General features: G+C 46.8%; 1 protein-coding gene and 1 pseudogene across 2 annotated transcripts in view; one reads left to right on the top strand and one right to left on the bottom strand.

Moving 5' to 3' along the window:
- Positions 1-734: 734 nt before the first annotated feature.
- Positions 735-834, bottom strand: LOC148109811 (U6 spliceosomal RNA; annotated as a pseudogene).
- A 9,808-nt stretch (positions 835-10,642) lies between these two features.
- Positions 10,643-18,127, top strand: part of STOX1 (storkhead box 1) — a 54,568-nt gene continuing 47,083 nt past the window's right edge. Inside the window, exon 1 of one of the 2 annotated variants that reach the window (XM_045783364.2) lies at positions 10,643-11,042. In XM_045783364.2, coding sequence (XP_045639320.1) covers positions 10,730-11,042 — 313 coding nt within the window. In that variant the 5' untranslated portion in view covers positions 10,643-10,729. The remainder of the gene's footprint in view (positions 11,043-18,127) is intronic. The other variant, XM_045783363.2, reaches the window with a different exon arrangement.

Below are 18,127 nucleotides of genomic sequence, written 5' to 3'. Positions count from 1 at the left end.
TATTTTATTTTATTTTTTATTATTAACGTATAATATATTATTTGTTTCAGGGGTACAAGGCTGTGATTCATCAGTCTCACACAACACACAGTGCTCACCACAACACATATCCTCCCCAGTGCCCATCACCCAGCCACCCATCCTTCCACCCCACTCCCCTCCATAATTCTTTTTTTTTTTTTTTAAGATTTTATTTATCTATTTGGCAGAGCAAGAGAGGGAACACAAGCAGGGGGAGTGGGAGAGGGAGAAGCAGATTCCCGCTGAGCAAGGAGCCTGATGCGGGACTCAATCCCAGGACCCTGGGATCATGACCTGAGCCGAAGGCAGACACTTAACGACTGAGCCACCCAGGCGCCATCATAATTTTTTTATAATTCAAGTATAGTTAACATACACATACATAACACATACAGTGTTATATTAGTTTCATTATGTTAGAAACAACATATGATTCAACAATTCTATACATTCCTCAGCGCTCATCAAGGCATGTGTACTGTGGGGGCGCCTGGGTGGCTCCGTGGGTTGGGCGTCTGCCTTCCGCTCAGGTCATGATCCCAGGGTCCTGGGATCGAGTTCCGCATCTGGCTCCTTGCTCATTGGGGATCCTGCTTCTTCCTGTCCCTCTGCCCCTCTCCGCCCCACGCCCCTGGTGCTCTCTCTCTAATAAATAAATAAAATCTTAAAAAATATATATGTGTGCTCTGAATCCCCTTTATCTATTTCACCCAAAATATGTGGAATGCGTCACACATTTGTGTGTCGTCCTTGCTCAGGGGGCGCTGATCTCTATCATTCCGATTTCAGCTTCGGGGCTGCGGCAGCAAGCGCGGGCCGCTCTGCGCCGGACCCGGAGTCCGAGCCCTCCCTCGCCCCCGCTCCTGGCTCCCTCGCCAGCTCTGCCGGCCTGGGCGCCCGCTTAGCTTCTGTGGGCCTCAGTTTCTTTATCGAGTGTCTTCCGACGGGATGGGGAGGAACAGGAACAAAAGCACAAAGTTCCTTTTAGCTATAATATTAGATTTCCTGATTCTATGATAGGAGTGTCAGTCAAGGGCGCCTGGGTGGCTAAGCGTCTGCCTTCGGCTCAGAGTGTGGTCCCGGGGTCCTGAAATCGAGCCCCACATCGGGCTCCTCCGCTGGGAGCCTGCTTCTTCCTCTCCCACTCCCCCTGCTTGTGTTCCCTCTCTCGCTGGCTGTCTCTCTCTGTCAAATAAATAAATAAAATCTTAAAAAAAAAAAAAAAAAAAAAGAGTGTCAGTCAACCCAAGCAACGTTAGGTTTGTAGAATGGAAGTCAGTTCGTTTAAAGGTAACACCTAGGGGCCCTGGGGTGGCTCAGTCGGTAAGCGTCTGACTCTTGGTGACCCTTGGTTTCGGCTCAGGTCCTGATCACAGGGTCCTGGGATGGAGGCCCATGTCAGGCTCTGCGCGGGGCAGGGAGTCTGCCTGAGAGTCTCTCTCGCCCTCTGCCCCTCCCCCATCAGATAAAGAAATAAAAATCTATAAAAGGGAACACACAAATCTTAATATTCTCAGTGTGAATCTTTGTCCTAGTAAGTGGAGCAACGTCGCAGTCCTGAAAGCGAGACGGAGATGTGTAGCCGCCTATCTCTGTTTGAAGGCTCGCGCCCCTTCTTTCTGTCTCTCCAGGGCTACTCTCTTTCTTTTCTGGGTATTGGGAGGTTTTTTCTTTCTTTCTTTCTTTTTTTGGTGAATGGGGAAAGTATGATCCCACAGTTTGTTGGAAAAGAGAAATTTTTTTCCTTCAAAGATGTTATTTTAAAATATTAATGTTTTGGGTCTTAATGGCAAGTATATTTTAGAAGCACTCTGCTACTCAGATATACCTTATTGTAGGAGGTGATGACTGAGGGTTAGTGATCATTTTTACTGAAGATCAGAAAAGAAAATCGCCAAACAACTTACCCAACATACTGATGTTCCTTTTTAAAAGGTGGAAGTATTTCTTTTTTTTTTTTTTTAAGATTTTATTTATTTATTTGACAGAGAGAGACAGCCAGCGAGAGAGGGAACACAAGCAGGGGGAGTGGGAGAGGAAGAAGCAGGCTCCCAGTGGAGGAGCCCGATGTGGGGCTCGATCCCAGATCGCCGGGATCACGCCCTGAGCCGAAGGCAGACGCTTAACGACCGCGCCCCCCAGGCGCCCTAAACGGCGGAAGTATTTCAAGTGCATATTCCTTTCTTCAAAATCACACTCATGTACCCCTTTGTTTTGCCTTTTGTTCTTTCTGTCAAATACCCAGGCAGTGTTCAAATTTCTCATGAACTGTTTCACGTTGGTTTGTTCCAGTTAGGATCCTAATAAGGTCCACACTGACCATGGCATTTGTTGACATCTCATTCTTTTTATACTTCATGCTCTTCTCTTCTGCTTTTTCGCATCATAGATTTGTTAGGAGGGCTCTGATGTTTTGAAAAACACTAGATGGCAAGCTATGTGAGTGGACGGAAACGTTCCCTCTATCTTCGTGTCCTCCTCTTTATTACCTAAAGTGGCCCCTGGAACTTAGCGGGCTCCGTAAGCACTTTTCCTTGTTATGTTACACGTACCTCTACAAAGCCTCCTGTTTTATTTGGATCCGCTGGAGAACACTGAGCGAACCGCCTCTGTGCCGTCCTAGACCAGTGCTGGTTGGCACCAACTTGAACGTCCAGTCCTCCCTTATCAGACTGTGTTCTTTACCATCCTGTTCAGAGAACTGTCTTCTGGCTTTTGAGCCATGCTGTGGGGGGCACTCTAGAGGGTAGACAGATGATACAAGGTCACCTGGATTCCGGTTAAGAGGCTTAAACAACTTGGGGCATCTGGGTGCCTCAACAGGTTGAGCGTCTGACTCTTGGTTTCGGCTCAGGTCATGATCTCAGGGTCGCAGGATCAAGCCCCGAGTCGGGCTCTGGAGTCAGCTTGAGATTCTCTCTCCCTCTTCCTCTGCCCTCCCCCCCACAGATAAATAAATAAATCTTAAAAAAAAAAAAAGAAAAGAAAAGAAAAGAAAGAAAAAGAGGCTTAAACAACTGGTAACAAGTAGATTGTGAGAAGGGACAAAGCAACAGTTTGTTTCCCCATCCAAGGTCATGTCAGTGCATGAGGGAGATGCTTTCGCATCTTTTCTCCCCGCTGCCCCCGAGAAAGCAGAGAGGAGACTCATAGCTACAGGGCAGGGGCCTCACGGGAAACAGAGTTTCTTTGAGATCTGGGCATCTGGAGCGGGGCCAACTCATTTTTGGTAGAATTTGCATGTAAATAGTGGGATATGAGGCCCAGCTTTACACTCTGTGCCTTAATCAAACTGAAGAGACGTGGTTCCTCCTTTAAAATCCTGAAACTGGGTTTGGCATCTTGCCTTAGGCCTACACACTTCATTCCTTTTTCTTTTCTTTTTTTTTTTTTTAAGGTGTAGGGAAAGAGTTAATTTGATTTTCCAGTTTCAAATAATAAGAATTTTGCTGACTTGCTCTGGTTCCAGAACACTTCATTGCACATCTTTTTGACAGGCTGGTGTTGTGGCTTTCTTTCTGGAAGTAATTTTTTCCAGCTCTGAGACCTGCCTTCCGACCCCAAGTTCAATGGGGAAGTGGAATGATGGAGTCTCTTCATTTTGGTTAGAAAGCTTATCGGCTCTGATGGCCCCAGTGCAGGAGCTTCCGCTGCCTTAACTTCTTTCAACTTCTTTTAAACCAAAAATTATTGGGGCCGTCTTCTTCTTCTTGCCCTCCTCCCCCTCCTCCTCCTCCTCCTCTTCCTTCTTCTTCTTCTTTTTTCTTTTTTGTAAACATTTGGCAAGTATAGAAAAACTCAAAGAAAGAAATAAAAATTGCTCATAATTCCACCATCTAGAAATAATTTCTGTTAATGATAATATTCCAATTCCCCCTCCCCAAACAAAAATGGGATTGTGGGGGTGTTTTAAAAGCTTTATGGGTATTAGTTCCTTTAACCAGTGGGGAGGGACAGAGTGCAGGAAGTTTGTATTGGCTTCTGACAAAGACTCTTCTTGACCAAACTTTGGTCAGGCTCCTCTAAGCCTTCTTTCTTTCTTTCCCTCCCTTCTTTCTTTCCTTTCTCTCTTTCTTTCCCTCCCTCCCTCCCTCTCTCTTCCCCTTTCCTTCCTTCCTTCCCTCCCTCCCTCCTTTCCTCCCTTCCTTTCTTCATTTCATTTCTTTTTTTTTTTTTTTAGATTATTTATTTATTTGACCGAGAGACAGCCAGTGAGAGAGGGAACACAAGCAGGGGGAGTGGGAGAGGAAGAAGCAGGCTCCCAGCGGAGCAGGGAGCCCAATGCAGGGCTCGATCCCAGGACTCTGGGATCATGACCTGAGCTGAAGGCAGACGCTTAACGACTGAGCCACCCAGGTGCCCCTTGTTTCATTTCTTTTCTTTTCTTTCATTTTAGTAGGCTCCATGTCCAGCATGGGGCTCAAGCTCACAACTCTGAGATGAAGACCTGAGCTGAGATCAAGAGTCAAATGCTTGGGGCTCGTGGGTGGCTCAGTTGGTTAAGTTCCTGCCTTTGGCTCAGGTCATTATCCCAGAGTTCTGGGTTGGAGCCCTGCCTCTGTCAGGTTCCCTGCTCAGAGGGAGTCTGCTTTTCCCTCTCCCTCTGCTGTTCTCCCGGGTTTGTGCTCTCTCACTCTCTGTCAAATAAATAAATAAGTCTTAAAAAAAAAAAAAGAGTCGGATGCTTAACCGACTGAGCCACCCAGGTGCCCCTAGGCCTTCTTTCTGAGTAGGCCTTGAACTTGGGCCCCATTCTGTCTTTTGCGTGCCCCAGCCCAGCCATAGCAAGAATCCTGCTAAGGTCAGTTTTGTATGAATCTCCCGCCCTTCATATCTGATCAAGTTCTTCACCCCCCACCTTTGATGTATAAATCCTTGACCTGCCTTTAGCAGGAGTCCTGTTAGGTCATTTTAGCAAGAATCCCCCCACCCTTCATGTCTCTTATTAGTAATTTTCTATCCACTGACTTCCTCACTCTGCTTCTTGGCTAAAATCTCTAGCTTTTTTGCTATCTTTGCTTTACAGCTGTCTAGACTTTGCAATAGTCTTGAATAAAGTCTTCCTTCCCATTTTAGCAAGTGTCAGAATAATATTTTTGGGGCACCTGGGTGGCTCAGTCGTTAAGCGTCTGCCTTCGGCTCAGGTCATGACCAGGGTCCTGGGATCAAGCCCCACATCGGGCTCCCTGCTCAGCAGGAAGCCTGCTTCTCCCTCTCACACTCCCCCTGCTTGTGTTCCCCCTCTCACTGCCTCTATCTGTCAAATAAATAAATAAAATCTTAAAAAAAATAATATTTTTGGGGGGCACCTGGGTGGCTCAGTCGGTTAACTGTTTGCCTTCTGCTCAGGTCATGATCCCAGGGTCCTGGAATCAGGTCCTGTGTCATGTCAGGCTCCTTGCTCAGCAGGGAGTCTGCTTTTCCCTCTCCCCCTGCCTCTAACCTCCCCCCAGTCGTGCTCTCTCCCTCCCTCCCTCCCTCCCTCTCTCTCAAATGAATAAATAAAATCTTAAAAAAAAAAGGAATAATATTTTCTTTAACACTTCTTACAACAGAATCATGGGGTTTCTAGGATTCTTAGCCTTTAAGTGTTCCCAACTAAGGATCTTTTTTCCCCAATATTTTTTCTCTGTTGGCCTCTTGCCATTAGAGAGATAAAGAAGTGAACTGTTTAAAGGCAAATCGGAATCAGCTTTGAGATATCCGGCTCTCAGGCTCTGAATTTGCATCCCTTAGTGTCTCCTCGGACTCAGTGACTATTTAAATACATTAGGGTTTCTTTGGGTGTGAAAGTGGACTTGTAGAACCAGGAAGCTGGAAGGGACTCTAAGAAATTCTTCAGACTGACCAAGCATTGTTACTCTTTTTATGGGTAAGGCTACCGTGGTCCAGAATCTTGTCTGACTTCAGTAGCTAGAATAACGAAGGTAATTCATTGTGTGTGTGTGCGCATGTGTGTTTATTTTTTTTAAGATTTTATTTATTTATTTGACAGAGAGAGGGAGCACAAGCAAGGGGGAGCAGAAGGCAGAGGGAGAGAGAGAAGCAGGCTCCCCGCCGAGCAGGGAGCCTGACGTGGGACTCGATCCCAGGACCCTGGGATCATCACCCGAGCTGAAGACAGACGCCCAACTGACTGAACTACCCAGGCCCCCCACGCATGTGTGTTTAAAGAAATGACATTAGGGGCACCTGGGTGACTCAGTCGGTTAAATGTCTGACATTGAGCCCCGAGTGTTAGGCTCCATGCTCAGTCGGGAGTCTGCTTCTCCCTCTCCCTCTGCCCAGTCCCCTACTCATTGTCTCTCTCTCAAATGAGTAAATAAAATATTTTAAAAAAATAAAAAAATGGCATTAAATGCTTTTCTCCTGCCCCTACCTCCTTTTCTCTAGACTTTGCCTCAACACAGTTGCTTAGCAAAGCCTTGCATTTTTCTTTGAGAAATACAAACAGAAGTCTCCAGGATTTTTTTCTTTTTCTTTTCTTTTTTTCTTTTTTTCTGGTACAGGGAAAAAAGATGCTGTAGAAGTGGAAATGGTTATAATAAAGAGAAGCCAGATAGAAAACGATTTCTAAATCAGTCTTACGTGTCAAGGCTTGATTTTCTGAGTTAAGGGGAAGGACCTTCAGCCTGACGGATTTTGGTATGGAAACAATTTTGAGGCAGTTCATCCAAACATCATTCTCAGAGTAACATGTATGCTGTAAACAGACTCCAGAGAAACCACTGAACTCCAAATACCTGGGTGTGTAAGGCCTGGGTGTGCCTGTTCCCCGAGGCTTCGCCCCGGCATCGACTATTGGATAAGGAGGTCTTCCTGCGATTCACCCACAAACCAGAAATGCTTATGCGTGTGGTGACCCCAGACTGATGAGAAGCAGAAAAAGTGGAGTTATCCTGGATCGAGTACTAGTTAAACAGGACTTGATTCAAGTGGAATGAATCTATGGCTCATGTATTGGGCTACGTGCAGGCTCACAGGGATGAGTCAGTCAGGAGCCTGGTCCTCAAGGAATCCCAGGTTGCCCGATGAGACAGCTAGTTAAGTATTACAGCGCTGGATACACAAGTGTTATAAAGGGTTAACAATGTGCTCCAAGAACTGATGATATCTCCCTGCATGCGTCACAGGTTTCATGGGCTGAGATGTGTAGGGTAGCACCCCGTGCAAGGGGGAAGGCCTTCGAGGCCGCTGAAATAATGGCAGCGAAGACATGGGAAGGTGTATAATTTTGTGCAGCTGGAGCACAAGGTCGTCGGTGTGGCTTGCAGGAGGAGGGCAAGGCTAGAAATGGAGATGACATTAGAAAGACAGGCTGGGGTGAGTGTGAAGAGCACTGACTGCTCTACTTCGGAGAGACCCCAGACAGATGTGAGCATCAGATGATCAAGTTTATCTTCTTTTTTTTTTTTTTTTTAAGATTTTATTTATTTATTTGACAGAGAGAGAGACAGCCAGCGAGAGAGGGAACACAGGCAGGGGGAGTGAGAGAGGAAGAAGCAGACTCCCAGCAGGGAGCCCGATGTGGGGCTCGATCCCAGGACCTTGGGATCATGCCCTGAGCTGAAGGCAGACGCTTAACGACTGCGCCACCCGGGCGCCCCTCAAGGTTCTCTTCTATAGAGATTACACATGGAGCAGGTATGCGTTTGAGTCTCCTGCCGCTTCAGTTCTCTAAACCAAATGAAATCGAACTCTAAGCTTCATTTGCCAGAGTTGGCCAAATATGGAATCCTGGCTATGTTTTACTGAGCCACCCAGGAGCCCCAGGAAATAAAATCTTAAAAAAAAAAAGTTTCTGTGTCTGGTGTCCAGAAATCACACAGATGGAAGGCCCTTAAGAAGTTTCTATTTCTCTAGTTTTGACATGTAATAATGGCCATTCAGGTTGGAGGTCTTCAGTTTTCCCTTAACTCCCTAAAAAAAGTTATTTATTTATTTGAGAGAGAGAGTGCATGCACAAGCAGGGAGAGGGGCAGAGGGAGAAGGAGAAGCAGACTCCCCACTGAGCAGGGAGCCCGAGATCGGGCTTCCTCCCAGGCCCCTGAGATCATGACTTGAGCCCAAGGCAGATGTTTAGCCAACCAAGCCACCCAGGCGCCCCTCCATTAACTCTGAAGACATATTCCATTTGGTAGGAGTTTGGGCATATTTGTGAGGTAGCTGATCCTTTGGGAAAATAAGTGGATACATATTTGGCTGTAGTTTAAAATTTTTCTCTTTTCAGCCTTCCCTCTTCTTTTGTTAATCGGACTAGTTTAAGTAAAATAATGGAAATGTCACACATCTGAATAAAAGTTTCCACAGGTTAAGACAGTTCTACCTCATAATTTCAGGCCATGAAATCTCATAGCCAGGTCTACCTGACAGCATCCCAGCAGCTACAGGCTCTGCTAATAAGGGCCTTATTGTGTATTTCCAGTTCAGAAACTTGGGAGAGAGAATCAAGCTCAGGACAATTTTTCAGACCAGGCAACAGGTCCCGTGAGTCAGGGTGTGGTCTTCTGGCTTCCCTGTCCAGCCAGGTGTGCGGACAATGTTGGGATCTCTATTTGACTGTCCATTAGCTTTGTTCTCACAGGCAGCTCTCTAAGCTTTTGCTTGTCTTTCTTTCTTTTCTGTTCTTTTCTTTCTTCCTTCTTTTCCCTTTTCTTTTCTTTTTTTTCTTTTCTCTTAAGTGGGCTCCACGCCCAGCATGGAGCCCAACAAGGGGCTTGAACTTACAACCCTGAAATCAAGATCAACAAACCTGAGCTGAGATCAAGAGTTGGATGCTTAACTGAGTCATCCAAGCGCCCCGCCCCCCTTTTTAAGGTTTTGTTTTTCTTGTGGAAGATGGGGCTTACTAATATTACCCCTTTCAGAGGGTTAATTTTGAGGATAAAATTAGATCACACGTGTAAAACCCTTAGTACAGTTCTAGGCATAGAGTTAGCTGAGAGTAAACGAGAATTATCATTATCCTTATTATAATGGAAAAGACACTCTGCTAGATACTAGATACAGAGATAAGTCATTGTTCTCCAGGGTGGGAAACACAGCAAAGGTATCCCTGACCCCACAACGTTAGGGCGACAGAGAGAACTCAGTGGAGGAAACTTTGCCCTCCCTATGGAGCTTCTACAGACAGGAGTTTAGTTCATTTAGGCTCTCGGCTGTTATTTATCCATCCATCCATCTCCATCAGAGTCAGAATTCAGACATGAGATGGTTATCTCAGGTTCGCATGCTTACTTGAATTCAAAATTGTGTCAGACTTATTTGTCATAGAGAACCCTGACTGGTAGTTGTCTAACTCTATTTCTTACTCTCTGTGTGATGAGGATGCACTTAATCTAACACAGCCCGCAGTTTCCCGATCTCTAAAAAAATCTGGAGATACTAACAGGAGTTAACACCGAGTTGTGAAATTAACACCCCCAGCATATAGTGTTCAACAAATGTTAGCTATCATTATTTAATAGAATCATCTATTATTTATCGTGAGGATAATTTACAAAGAGGGAGGGTATAGATTATCTCCAATTATTATGGTTGTTGACCGATGAGCTGAGGGAGTGGGACGTCTGAGACGACCCCCAGGTCTTGCCAAACACCTCTGCTCCCTCTTCTCGGGCCAGTTTCTAGCAGTAATAACGAACACCCTACCTCTCACGTCCCCTGTTCTTTCCTCCAGGAGCCTTCATCCAGTGACCCAGTCAGGGCTCCAGCCTCTGTCCCTCAGCATATGAACCGTACCTCGTTGCTCCGAGGCACTCGCTACAGTCCACCCGACAGATCACAAACCCCTCTCCCTTGCGTCCGGGGAGATCCCGGGGCCAGACGGCTTCTTACTCTTTGCGGAATGCCCAGATCCAGCCCAAGGCTGAATCCCACGGACTTCACCACCGCGCCTGGCCAGCCGCCACGGCTCCTCTGGAGCGCTTCCCTTCCCTTCCCACCGAAGTACAGGATAGCCCAGGGGCCGGCCCAGAGCCTAGAACCTCCGAAAGTCATGGATGCGAAGGTGCTTAGAATTCAGTTCCAACTCCTCATTTTACAGGACAGTAAACTGAGGCTCAGGGAGAGGGGAAGTAAGGAGCAAAACGGGTTAGGAGCAGACCAAGACTCAAACCTGGGTCGACGGACTCCCGGCCCGAGCGAGGTCCCTGACACCCGCAGGCTGTCCCTCGTGGCCTCTCTCACTAGGAGCGACCCTAAAGCCAGGACGATGGTGGCCACCCTGGTCCTCTCAGTTCTGGGGACCGCTGGCCATGCGGCTCGCGCCGCTGTTGAAAGGGGCTCCCGGGAGCTGCGGGGCTCCCCGAGGACTTGGAAGAGCCCAGAGCGTCCCCCTCGGGGTAGGGGAGCTCAGGGCTGCCCGGGAGCTGGGAGGGGCAGGGAGTCGCCGGGAGGCCCTGGGGGGGGGCGGGGCGGCGGAGACCCGACCGGGGAGGAGAACCGCCTGGCCGCTCAGTACTCGGAAAGCCCCATTGGGCGCCGGGCTGCCGAGGGCCGCGGCCACCCTCCGGCCGCGCGTCCCGCCCCACCCCCGAGCCGCCGAGCACCGCCGGCCCCGCCCCCCGGAGCCCGTTCCCCCGGCAGCCGGCGCCGCGCGCAGTCGGCCGATCCCTCCCGCCCGGCGTGTGGCGCCCCGGCCGCCGGTGCTGCGCCACCGCCGCGCCCGAACATGCGCTAGGCTGGGGCCCGGGCCTCGCGCGGCGGCATGGCCCGGCCGGTGCAGCTGGCGCCGGGCTCGCTGGCGCTGGTGCTGTGCAGGCTGGAGGCGCAGGAGGAGGCGGCGGCGGGCGCGGAGGAGCCCAGCGGCCGCGCGGTCTTCCGCGCCTTCCGCCGCGCCAACGCGCGCTGCTTCTGGAACTCGCGGCTGGCGCGCGCCGCCTCGCGGCTGGCTTTCCAGGGCTGGCTGCGGCGCGGGGTGCTGCTGGTGCACGCGCCCCCCGCCAGCCTGCAGGTGCTGCGCGACGCCTGGTGCCGCCGGGCGCTGCGCCCCCCGCGCGGCTTCCGCATCCGGGCGGTGGGTGAGTGCGGGGCCCGGACGGGAGGGGCGTCCCGCGCCAGCCGCGGGCACCGAGTCCTGGCCGCCGGGGCGTGTGCGGCCCAGGCTCCGCTCGGAGGCCGCGGGACTGGGGGAAGAGGGGTGGGCGGCCACCTGACTGCTGGAGGAGGGGTGTCCTCCCAGGACTTTCTCTCCCGCCGGGACACTGAAGCTCAGGGCCCCGAGATACGTCTGGCCGCTGCCTGGCGCCAACTCCAAGATGCCTCCATTTCTCAACTTCAGCCAGTGGAGCCAACAGGTTCCTGGCCGAAGAAACTTTCTACTGAGAAAAGCGATGCTCTGGGGAGCCCGGGGCACCGGGACTGGGGTCAGGAGACAGGGCCTCTGCCCCGGCACCATGGGGGTGCTTAGGAAAGGGGACTGCTGAACTGGTTGCTTTTTTTTTTTTTTTTTTAAGTTCCAGGCTTGGAACGGACAACAGTCTGTGGTTTCCATGCCCTTCTGTACGGGGTGGTGTGGTGGTCTTGGCTCAGGGCCTAGTGGAACGTTTGGGGTCATTAACTGCTTGGGAAGAAGAAATGACAAATGGTGCTCTGAACACATCCCATCCCATTAGCTAAATAGAGGAAAGTCCTCCTTTTCAGTCTTTTCAGAGAGCCCGTTTGTTAGAAGACAGCAACTTTTTGCTTGTGTAAAACAGCTTCATTTGAAACCACTGCACCATTAAGTGGCCTTTGACACGCACCGCTAACCTGAGCGCATGGCGCTCCCTGTGACTGTCTGGTTGGTTTGCATTTATGTGGGCTTGTGACGACCATTTGATGGTGTGCTGTTGACAAGTCGCCAGTTGTCCCAGCCCTGAATTTTGAGGAACCTCTCTCTCTGTCTCTCTCTCTCAGTCCATAAATCCTTCTCCTCCTTAGATGGAGCAAATAAAACACATTCGTTTTAGTCCCCAGGGAGGGGGGAAGTGGGGGGGGGGGAGGGTAGCATGAGGCGCTTGATGTCGTGTGTATCATCTGCTTAGAGATGATGTCTCAACATCCCACAGGAGGCTAAACCTTGGCTTTTCATCTGCATGCATTCCGGTCCTGTCTGGTACCCCTGCCCCACTTTCTCTAATGTTAAAAGCAAAAGAGAGCTCATTGGCAAAGCCACATACACACATTTCATCTCCTTTGAGTTGCAGGAGTTAGTGAAGAAAGTAGGTTTCTGACTCTGAAAGCAGAGAGCCAAGTAGCCAAGCCAAAATTCTCACAGGGAAGGGGGTCTTTCAGACAGGCTGGATGAAAAACTCTTTTCAGTTCTGTGTCCTCCGTTTTTCTGGTTTGAATTAGTAGATGAATTCTCTGGTTCTCCCACCCCCTTTCAAAGGGTGAGCCTCGAGTATTGCAGAGAGGGAGGATGGAGTTGGGGGTCTGGACCTGAGGGTGACACAGGGTATTTGTGCTAAGCCGGAGGCAGCCATGATGCCACCACCTGGGGCCCAGGGGGCAGTGGTGAATGGTGGTTCTTGGGTTGGCCCTGTTTGCTGCCATCTGAACAGTGCAGGGGACAAAGAAAACACGTCAGCAGGTGCTCCAGTTCTCCACCCCCTAGATAATGCTGCCTCACTGCTCGGGATGGGCACAACTCAGGGTGCTGCGGACGCGTATTCTATGGAGTGTGCAGTAACAGTGGTCTTCGCGCTACGTCACCTCCCCTGCCTTGAGTCTCTTAGAAGGAATGATTTTGAAGTTTTTAACGGAGTCCTGATAAGAATTTGGATATTTAGCTGGAATTCGTACAAAACCACCTATTAGGACAATTTGAAGAGCAAAATAGAGAAAGATCTTATTTGATGCAGGCCAATGGATGCATATGGACAGGGAGTTTATTTGGAACAGAACTGATAATCACTAGTCTAACTTGGGGTCCTTAATACAGATCAAAGGAGAGGAGGCATCAAGGCAGCTCTTGGGCCATCTCAGAGTCCCAGAATGTGGTGAAGGCAGGAGCAGCCCTTCCCTAAAGAAATTGGAAGTTTCTTTCTTTCTTTCTTTCTTTCTTTCTTTCTTTCTTTCTTTCTTTCTTTCTTTCTTTCTTTCTCTTTCTTTCTTTTTCTCTTTCTTTCCTTCTTCCTTCCTTCCTTCCTTTCTTTCTTTCTTTCTTTCTTTCTTTCTTTCTTTCTTTTTCTTTCTCTCTTTCTTTCTTTCTTTTCTTGATTTTATTTATTTATTTGACAGAGAGAGAGACAGCCAGTGAGACAGGGAACACAAGCAGGGGGAGTGGGAGAGGAAGAAGCAGGCTCCCTGCTCCGCTTGCAGGGCTTGATGCTAGGACCCTGGGATCAGGCCCCGAGTCGAAGGCAGACGCTTAACAACTGAGCCACCCAGGCGCCCCAAGATATTGGAAGTTTCAATTCACTTGCTTTCCTGAATCTGGCTGCATTTACTTTCAGAGGCTAAAATGGGCTTCCAGGAAGGCAAGGGAAGAGCAACAGGGCACTCTTGCAGGTACTGTTACTTTGTGGCAAAGAGCAAAATGCACAAAATGCAAAAAGAAAAGACACAAAAGATCAGTTTGGTCAGATCAATTTAGTCCCTTTTCTCTAAGGTTTTATTGTTTTTTAAGGCTCGTTTACTACCATATAAAAGCATTGGACATAAGGAATGCTGCTGGCCAGCTCAGACAAAGTGCAGGGAGGGAAGGGGCGTGGCCACCAGCATTATAAACCCGTGGTGCTCCCATGGATTCTTCTGGGCTTCTGGACCTGGAACTCCCGGGGCCTCATAAGATAGGAGAAGGCGGAGCAGACAAGAGTGACCTGAGTTTCCGGTGCTCACCTGAATTTAAGGCCTGCAGGAGTTTGTTTTGTCCACATCTTGTGCCTTTTCTTTCCCTCTATTCTCCACCTCAACTTCCCTCTGGTGAGAAAAAAGAGTTCCCAGGCTGAGAGCATTCCCCTAAAAAGAAGGACAGAGGATCTTTAGCGTGATGACAGGGAGCTAAGTCTTCTTTTGTGCTCCAGTACTCTTGTCTTTTTTGTTTTTAATAAGCGAGTGACATTAACAAATGAAAGGGGTGACTCTGGAAGCTGGAGGGAAATATCTGCTCGGCAAGCTGACCACCGCAGGTGGTTAGGGGTGGGGGACACCTGTATTTGTTTGGTTGAATCGGTTGTTGCTCTGGGACCACACCTCCTGGGGAGGTGAAAGGTTAATGATGGCTTCCCAGGGGCAAGGGAGGGAAGGCCACTTGGCCAAACAGTTTGCTCCTTTCTCCTGAAATTTATAGCTGCGGTGTCCCTGCTCTTTCACCCGTAGCATGGCCTTCCATCTGTTCTTGAATAAAAATGCCTGTGGCTCTTTCTAAGTTTTTGCTTCATTCATTCATTCATGTGTCAGGTACCGTTCTAGGTATGTCTGTGTTTTAATGCATATTTCATTCAGAGCTGCTTGTGTTTAAGGAGCAAATAGAGTCAGCCTATGTCTTTCATATTCAGTTCAAAGGGGGATAGCTGAGTGGGAGGCTGTGTTCTAGAAGCTGTCTGATTCACGCAGAGTCTTCTCCATCCCACTGTGAACTGTGTGGGCACTGCAGGTCCTGCCTGTGATATTTTTGGGGATGAGAGTTCCCTGGTGTATGTTTTGGGGGGTACTGAAGATCAGGCAGGTTAGGCTAGTGAAGGGGAGGTGATAGAAGGATCTTCCCACCTCTCTATGTGTCCCTCCTTCCTGCTCCCTGAAATATCTCTGAGCACAAAAAGATATTGAGGCAAAATTGAAAGGACCCCAGAAGTGTAGAGGTCAGTCACTAATTTGTGCTAGGTGTAAATGACTGATTTCATAATCTATTCTGGGATCTAGTTTGAGAGAGAGGAACAGCTCAAGGCTACCAGGTGCCTAATGGTGCAGGAGTTGGACAAATATCTGAAATGTTGTTTTGACTTATCCTGTGATTTAGGGAATGCCATGGGGAGAGTGTGTAGAGATGGTGAGAGGAAGTGGTCCAGCTCCTAGCCTGCCTTGTTTCTAAAGTCCTACTTTGAAAGATACTGGGGCATCTTGTAGGGTTTAATAGCTAATGGAATATTTAAGGTGAGATTTTCATTTAGTGAAATGCACAAATCATAAGTGTATCACTTTTTTAAAAGATTTTATTTTTAAGTAATCTCTACACCTATCATGGGTCTTAAACCCACAACCCCGAGATCAAGAGTCGCGCTCTACCGACTGAGCCGGCCAGGAGCCCCGTAAATGTAGTATTTGATGGATTTTTCAAATACCTACATGAATGTAACCCATCTTCCTAGCAGGATTTAGAATGTTACCATTACCCCACAAAGTCCCTTCTTGCTCCTTCTCAGTCAGCTCTACCCCCACACTGAGAATTAACCTGATTTTTTTTTTAACCATAAAATAATTTTGCCAGTTTAAGAACTTCACGTAGGTAGAATCATGTAGTATATATTCTTGTGTGAGGACTTTTTCACTCAGCTTAATGCTCCTGAGATTCATTTCTGTTGTATTATTAGTTGGTTCCTTGTTATTGTTGAGTAGAATTCCATTTTAACTATACCGCAGTTGATGTATTTTCCTAAAGATGGATCCCTGGGATGTTTCCACTTTATGGCTATTATGAATAAAGCTTCTATGAATATTCATGTACAAGTTTTTTTTTATGCTTTTATTTCTTTTGGGTCATTACCTAAAAAAGGAATTGCTGACTCATTGAGTAGATTATGTTTATTTTTAAGGAACCTTTTTCCAGAGTGGTTGTGCATCTTTGCCAACATTTGATGTTGGCAATCTTTCTAATTTTAGCTAGTCTGGTGGTATCTTATTGCACTCCCTGATGTTACTGAACACTTTTTCATGTGCTTATCAACTTCTTTGGGGAAGTATCTGTACACATCTTTTGCCCTTCTTAAAAAAAAAAAAAAAGTAGTATTTTAATCTTTATTTTTATTATTTTATTTTTACTTTTTAGAGATTTTATTTATGAATTAGAGAGAGTGTGAGTGAGCAGGCAGGGGAAGGGCAGAAGGGGAGGTAGAGGAAGAGGGAAAGAATCCTAAACAGACTACAGGCTGAGCATGGAGCCCCACATGGGGCTTGACTCCAGGACCCCGAGATCATGACCTGAACCAAAATCAAGAGCCAGAAGTTTAACTAACTGAGCCATTCAGATGCCCCGTATTTAAGTAATCTCTACACCTAGTGTGGGTCTTGAACTTATGACCTTAAGATCAAGAGTCATGTGCTCTTCCAACTGAGCCAGCCAGGTGCCCCTGGATAGTATTTTTTTTTATTATTTATTATTTCATTATTATTGCATTGTAGGAGCTCTTTATATATCCTGAATACCCGTCCTGTGTTAGATATATGCTTTATGAATATGGTCTAGCCTGCGGCTTACCTATTCAGTTTTTCAGTGGTATCTTTTGGAGAGAAGATTTAAATTATGATTACATCTAATTTATCCATTTTTCTCCTTTATGGATCATACTTTTTGTATCCTCTATAAAGAAATTTTGCCTAACCCAGTGATTTTCTCCTGTGTCTTTCTTCTAGAAGTTTTATAGGTTTATGGTTTTATATTTAGGTCTGTGATCTGTTTTGAGTTAATTTTTGTGAATGGTGTGGTGGGTGAGGTTCACTTTTCTACACCTGTATGTAGAATATTGTAGGACAATTTATTGAAAATATTAGCCTTTCTCACTGAATTGTTTTTGTTAAAAAATCAATTGAATGTATATATATATATATATATATATATATATATATATATATATATATATATATATATACACGGGGGTCTATTTCCATTGATCTTGAGTCTGTCATTTTATTAATAACGTACTATATTGTACTTTATAGTAAGACTTGAAATGAGATATTGTGAACCCTCCAACTTTGTTCTTCCTAAGAATTGTTTTGGCTACTGTAGATTCTTCATTTTTCGACATAAACTTTAAAATCATTTTGTTAATTTCTTAAAAAAAAAAAAGATCTATTGTGTTGAAACAATAGATCAATTTGAAGTTAGATGAGAAATTCATCCTGATTTGCCCAAGACTGCCTTGGCTTTAGAAATGATAGTCTTGCATCTTTAGAAATGAACTCCTTCAGTCCCAGGCAAACTGGGATGATTGGTCACCCTAATTTGGGGAGAGTTGACATTTTAGCAATCCATGAACATGGTATATCTCTGTTTGAGTGTTCTTAATTTTTCTTAGCAATGGGTTGTACTCTTTAGGGTACAAGGTATGAATATCTTTTGTTAAATTTGTCTTCCTAAGAACTTTATGTTTTTTGATGCTATTATAAATGGAATTATTCAATTTTTAAATTTTTAAAAAGATTTTATTTATTAGAGAGAGAGAGAGCACAAGCATTGGGGAGGGGCAGAGAGAGAGGCAGACACCCTGCTGATCAGGAAACCCAACACAGGGCTCAATCCCAGGACCCCAGGATCATGACCTGCGCTGAAGACAGACACTTAATGGACTGAGCCACCTGGGTTCCCCCCTCCCCATTTTTATTTTAAAGTAATCTCTACACCCAACATGGGGCTTGAATTCACAACCCTGAGATCAAGAGTCACAGCTCTCCTGACTGAGCCAGCCAGGTGCTCCCAAAATATTTATAATTCTAACATCTTAGTCATCTCATGGTCAGTCCCATTGTTGCCCTTTGCTTTGAATGGGTCACATTGTACTGTTTCTATATTGTCTAGAATTGTGGATTTTATCTTTGACATGAGTGGTATGTTGCAGAGACTTTGGATTGTTAGGCTCTTCTGTAGAGCGTTCATTTTTTTGTGTTTATTTTATCAGGCAGTTAATTTGGCTGAACTTAAAACTCTAAATTGTACTTCCCCTGCACTAAATGGCAGCTAAAATCTCTTAAGGAGGCTGTTTGTGCCCTGTGCATGCATAGTTCACGTTTCAGTCGTAGAATCAGGCTGAGTTTATGTGCAAAATTTGAGGTTCCACGTCTGTGGCTCAGGACTTTCCACCATCATTTTTCTGTTGTTGTAGCCACTCCAGACTGTGTCCTTAGACTCTTTAGGCCAAGAAAACTGTAGGTTTCTATCAAAGTTTTAGCCTTCTGGCCTCGCTCC

Source organism: Ursus americanus, chromosome 6 (assembly GCF_024610735.1).
Source record: "Ursus americanus isolate L20-20 chromosome 6, mUrsAme1.1.p, whole genome shotgun sequence".
Classification (NCBI taxonomy): domain Eukaryota; kingdom Metazoa; phylum Chordata; class Mammalia; order Carnivora; family Ursidae; genus Ursus; species Ursus americanus.
Note: the sequence above shows the minus strand (reverse complement) of the source record. Positions and strands in the feature narration are given on the sequence as shown.